At 31.8% G+C, this 6,321-nt stretch overlaps 1 protein-coding gene across 1 annotated transcript; it reads left to right on the top strand.

Moving 5' to 3' along the window:
• The first annotated feature begins 234 nt into the window (after positions 1-234).
• On the top strand, positions 235-5,901 carry LOC142620812 (glutathione S-transferase zeta class-like). The gene is made up of 11 exons (XM_075794121.1): positions 235-427; positions 539-644; positions 736-792; positions 911-996; positions 1,947-2,021; positions 3,337-3,390; positions 3,515-3,590; positions 3,777-3,838; positions 4,519-4,578; positions 5,023-5,150; positions 5,632-5,901. Exons 1-10 carry the CDS (start codon positions 425-427, stop codon positions 5,131-5,133), a joined length of 690 nt encoding a protein of 229 aa, XP_075650236.1. The 5' UTR covers positions 235-424; the 3' UTR covers positions 5,134-5,150; positions 5,632-5,901.
• Positions 5,902-6,321: the final 420 nt, after the last annotated feature.

Here is a 6,321-nt window from a genome sequence, read left to right as displayed (position 1 = left end):
GTTGTTCTAGTAACGTTGTTTGTATTTTTTGAAAATACGTGTGAGTAAAAAAGTGTGTTAAAACACGTGTAATCTTGTTTAAATTAAAATAATAAAATTTATTTAAAAAAAATGAAATAAAATAATCAGGAAACAAAACATTGCTATTTGTGATATGATGTTAGCATATTCCCCTTCCCATTATTATTCGGCTATTCCTACGGAACGCAGTAGGAGAAAGGGAAAAGGTAATTTGTTTCTTATTTTTTGTGGGCTGGGCCCCGGTTTAACTGTAATTATCACACATATATATTTCCTTTACTTCTTATTAATAAATAAAATCTATTAATCAGAATCAGATGACGACAAAATCGCCGGCGGCTTTCCCTCGTTAAGTATTAGAAGTCTTTTGTTTTACCAAAACCAAATCGGATCAAATTGAAATATGGTTGGTACTACTGTATCTATCTATCTATCTATCTATCTATATGCTAAAATATAGTATAAAAAGTGTAGTGTGTAATGAATAGTATTGAATTGAAATGATTTTATGGGTTAGGCAAGCGGAAGTGGTGATAAGAAAGAAAGTGAATTGAAGCTGAAGCTGTATTCATTCTGGTGGAGCAGTTGTTCGTTCCGTGTTCGTATTGCCCTCAACTTGAAAGGTACTTTCTTAATTAGGGCTGAATTATTAATTCTTCAATCTATCTTAATTTTTTTTTACATTTATTTTTGATGATGATGATGATTGATTAGGGCTGAATTATGAGTACAAAGCAGTTGACTTGTTGAAGGGAGAGCAGCTCAGTCCCGGTGAGAATAGAATTAGATGACATTTACTTATAAGTATAAAACATTCTACTACTATTGCTGCTGTTGTACTTATTAATAATAATAATAATATTTATGCATGTATGGTGTAACTAAAAAGAGTTTACAAAGCTCAATCCTCTTGGATATGTCCCCGTGCTTGTCGATGGGGACTTGGTGCTTTCCGACTCTTTTGCCATCTTACTGGTTCGTATCTCTATCTATCTATTTCTTTTGCTCATTCTACTTTTCCTATTATTGGTCGCTAATCTGTGCGATACACGGATAGTTAAATAAAAATTAAAAGAACTTATTTTGCAGGTTTATGATTTAGCTTTAAAGATGTATAACTTGAAAATAAATAAAAATAATTATTTTTTTGTTCGATAGAATGGTTTAGAAAAAATCTTTTTCTTTTATATCATTGGTCCATATATGACATTCTGGCGTGGACTATTTTATGATGATGACTTCACATAATACTTAATTACAATTAAATTTATAATTCACCACCAATCTAATTTATGTTATTTTAATAGTAGATCTACAAATTGCATTCTCATATTCTTAGAGTTTGTCATATTATTATTATTATCTATATATAATATAAAATTGAAAATTTTGACTTTTTTTAGATACTTACATTAGAATTAGGAGTAAAAAAATAATTATAATTATTTTTAATTAGACCTCACGTTAGAATATGTGTTTTTCTTTTTTAAATGACTCACTTTAGGTTTCAAAAAAAGAAAAAAGAAAAAAGAAATATTCACCTAAAAAAAACTTTAGATTAAGGAAAAAAGAGAGAGACTCCGACTCTCTCACTGTTTAGCTTAAAATATTTTTAAAAAAATTATAAATTAAAATGATGATGTCATTTTAAAATAATTTTTTTTTAAAAAAGGACTCACTCTAGGTTTCCAAAAAAGAAAAAAAAATATTCACGTAAAAAAAACTTTAGAATTAAGGAAAAAAGAGAGAGACTCTTGTTAGAACTTTCTCATTATTTAGTTTCAAAAATTAATTTTTTTTATAAATTAAAATGATGGAAGTGAAAAATTGTGGGAGTTTCAGAGGTTTCGGTTTTAAATATATAGATTATAATTATTTATTATCATCAATTCTTCATCCAGTTTTTAACTAACTAACTTGCACAGTATTTAGAAGAAAAGTACCCCCACCACCATCCTTTGTTACCTCAGGATCTTCACAAAAAAGCCATCAATTTCCAGGTATCAATTGCATTTCATACTGACTTTAACTTAATTACACTCTTCTCGTTTTTAACTATCTTTTTTCCATTTCTTTCCTTCTTTTTCGATTTTACACTTTTCTTATTCATGACTATGTCTATAATCTACAATTGATGCTCACACCATAAATAGCATCAACAAACCAGACACAATGTGGCACAGCCCTCCACAAATCCATCTTTCGATGTTTACCAAAAAGGACCTTGGAAAGCTGAAAATAGGTCAGTAACACTTTGTGGCATAACCCATAGAAGACCAAACTTAGAAGCAATGGAACAATGAAGAAGAAAATGATTTACTAATTCCTCACTCCTTTTACACATATAGCACCAATCCACAACTGTAACTCCCTTATTCCATAGAATATCAAGAGTCAGAATATTTCGTAAGGCGGAAGTCCATGAGAAGAAAGCAACCCTGGGAGGGATCTTTGAGTGCCACACAGGTTTCCAAGGTAAAAGAGTATCAGGAGTTGAGTAAAGGAGAAATAGTACTCACGACACGAGGCTGCAAGGAGCTGATGGCATATAATTGCACTTTGAACTACCTCTATCATTTTTTGCCACATTAATAACTTGAAAATTTTTTCTGCTTCAAATTCTATCTTGGTGAAACTTATGCAAATAACCACCTATAATTTACATTGAAGAATGTATATAAAGCCTACTTCACTTGCTAAGCAAACTAGGGTACATATTGAAAAGGATGGCTATGCCACCATGCCAGCTATGGCTATTTTAAAATAAGCTAAATTATTTCTTGTGGATTGGTGCCTAGGATCAGGATCCTCTCCAATTTTTTTGAAAATGAGAGTTTCCAACTCATGTTTAAGATATAGTTTTCATGAATCTAAACATGTATATATATGGTGCAACATCATTTAAAATTCTAGTCCACTAAATAATTAATGATTACTTATTTTAAATGAGGTGGCATGATGTTCACCCTTAGATTTGTTAAATACTAGATCTTCACTTTGAATTGGACACTCTTTATTTCAAAAGCAAATGGGGAGTATTATTTTCCAAACAACCTTGCAAGCATGCCTGCAAGTAATTGTGTCTCACATGGTGAATAACACTAGTAATGTTCTTTTTTACATGTTGGATAATATGTTTGAAAATCCCTCTTGGGCTTTACTTTCTTTTCCAGCCTTGAGGATATGAGCTTCCTGATCTAATCAGGCATAATTCTTTGTGTACCTTATCCATTTTTTCTAATATTCACACATGTTTTTGTAAGTATGTTTCAGATTTAGACACTAATGGGGTTGCTTCTATAACTGGATATGTAGGCAGCCAATATTGTTTCCTCAAGCATACAGCCTTTTCAAAATCTAGCTACACTGGTATATATCTGAGTGAGACTGTTGTGGTTATATACCCCTCTGTGAAAATTAAGATGTCATTTTTCATGAAATTGTTAGAACATATATGATATAAAGTTCATTTTTCTGCTTTTCCTATCTACAGAAATACATTGAGGACAAATTTAGTCCTGATGAGCAACTTGCTTTTACTATACATCATATTGAAAAAGGCTTTGTAGGTAAGCTTTTACTAATCTGGTGAAAGGATCGTACTCTTTGTTTATTTGGACAATCAGATTAATGTTCATGTCTCCAAATCTCCCTGGCAATTCCTGTCACATGTGAACTGTATGTCCCACCTTGCGATGAATTCTGCTCCTCAATGGGTTTGAGTCTAATTCGATTATTATTTTCATTTGTTTCAGCACTTGAAAGGTTTTTAAAAGACTATGCTGGAAGATTTGCAACTGGAGATGAAGTTTTCCTGGTTTGGTTTCCTGTTTCATCTGTGTCTGTGCCTGTAAACTTTGATTATAGTATATGCTGCTTCTGTGTTTAGGATTCTTTTCTTCTTTTTCTCTATCCACATTGAATGTACAAAGTACCTAACCTTAAACACAATCATGCACCATAAATCTGTTGAATCTAAATATAAAATTGGCTTCTGCACAGACAAAATACTAAAAGCATCTGCATCACTCTGAATTTTCATTTTACTACCAAAATAATCCAATATTTTGCCAAGCATCCTGAAGTTGTTCTAATATCTACAACCAAACAAGGATTTTCTTCTGCTTGCTTGTGATGTTATTTCAACCATAAGTGTTGAGATCAACTGCCAACTAAACACAGTATAAAATATTTGAACACACTCCTCAATCTATAAGACTGCAATCGGAACATGGTTCTTCTCCCAAACCCAAACCATGGATTATGAGACATGAAAGCACTAAACTCAATTCTAAGCATTAGGTTTTTGACATAAGTATATGAATTTATATAACTGTACTAAAGTCAGTGGTATACTCAACATGTCTTAATTGCACATTGCATGGCATTGTAGAATTTCACTTCCTAAAATGCTCAGAAGAATAGTTTGCATGGAATTAATTCATGAATTAAGCTTTTTTTCTGAATCAAATGCAACGCATTGACAATTATTTGCAGGCAGATTTGTTTCTAGCGCCTCAGATTCATATAGCAATTAAAACATTCAAGATGGACATGGTAGTGCCTGCTTTATAATTATTGTGCCAGTACCATTTGTAGATGAATATATTTAATTTAAATGTAATGTAATTTTTTTCATTATATATACTAATTTTATCTTCAATCTGCTTTAACACCAAATTCTTTTTTCACCTTGGCCCTCAACAGTTTGTGGAATTACAGTTTTCAAAAGCTTTGTAACTCAATTGGCACCTTCTGGTGTTTCCAACCATGATTCAAATCCCCCCACCCCTAACTATTGATGTATCAAAAAATGTTTGTGGGATTGCAGTAATAGGAAAAATCTGTATAGTCTTATTCTGCTAGTGTAAATCTTGCTTCTGGTTTGAGATGTTTCAATTTCTTCATCCACACCTTTATTCAGTAGTCTTGAAATTAGGGTGTGCTTTAAAGTCCATTTCTGTATCTGTATCTGCTGACAAATTTTTTTTTTCTATGCAGACTCAATTCCCTATCTTATCCAGGTTGAATGAGGCATACAATGAGATACCAGCTTTTCAAGATGCTATGCCAGAAAAGCAGCCTGATGCTCCTCTGACAAGTGCTAGTTAAACAAATGGGTTGAGGAGGTACGGAGAAACATTGTTGAAATCAGAAATTACTAGCCGATTCTTATCCATTAGGTGTGTCTAGAATGTTTGTTTTAGTGTATAGTAAATGATATTAGATTAATATGAAATTTAGCATGTATGATGATAAGCATATGGAGGACATGTAATACAATGATAGACTTGAAAAAATGTTAACCTAATTAAAAGTTATTAAGTTATATAATATCACAAAAAGATACACCATTTGTAACTAAGACCACAAGAACAAGAACAAGAACAAGAACAAGAATAACAACAACAACAACAACAACAACAGACACTATATATATCTGTGTGCGTTGCATAATAGAGGGCTAACATATATTGTTTCAATTGGTCTTTTGCATAATAGTGCTGGTTAGAAAAAAGAAAAATATCTGAATTTGATTGACATTGTCATTCCTTTTGAACTGAAACTTTATTTTCTATTAAAATTATGTTTCCAATCTCAAAATGGCAGCACAAAGTGCCACATGATCAAGCTTCGAGATAGAGCTTTTTGAAGCATATTTGTATGAAGGTGTTGTGATGAAGGTTGTCACCTTATGGAACACGGTGGAATAATGTTAATAATAATGGATGGTGAGCTGATACATACAATAAATGGTTTGGTTACCTGTTTGAAGTCCTTGAAGTTCAGTTTACTTTTGTATCCACTAAAATTATAGTTTTGTTTACCTGTGTTTTTTTCCTGTTGTACACCAATAAAATATCATATTTCTAGCAGAAATGTGTTAGGACTTCCTTAGAAACTCTTTTGCAATTCATTAATAACCAAATAAAAATCTGCAGTAACAAGTTTAGATGTGGGTCTTGTCCTTGGAAATGACGAGACATACCAGTTGGCTAGAAAGACCGGTATATTAGGTAAATTAAGAAAGATTGAGGATTTTTTTTTTTTGGTAATAATTAGTGAGCTGAAGTGCCGCATTCAGTGAGTCAAAATCTAACAATTGAAAAAGTTTGTGGGACTAAATTGTAATTGTGTCAAACCTAATGGGGGGTTTGTCCTAAAAATGGAAAATTTGGACAAAGCCTAAAAGTTTCATTTTAATATAAAATTTAGAGGTCAAATGTAACAATAATTGAAAATTTTGTGGACCGAGTAAATTATAACATATTCTCTACGGGGGCAGCTACAATATGTAGG

Source organism: Castanea sativa, chromosome 1 (genome assembly GCF_040712315.1).
Source record: "Castanea sativa cultivar Marrone di Chiusa Pesio chromosome 1, ASM4071231v1".
NCBI classification, from domain to species: Eukaryota; Viridiplantae; Streptophyta; class Magnoliopsida; order Fagales; family Fagaceae; genus Castanea; species Castanea sativa.
The sequence above is the reverse complement of the archived record's forward strand: the minus strand, read 5'-3'. Positions and strand labels throughout refer to the sequence as shown.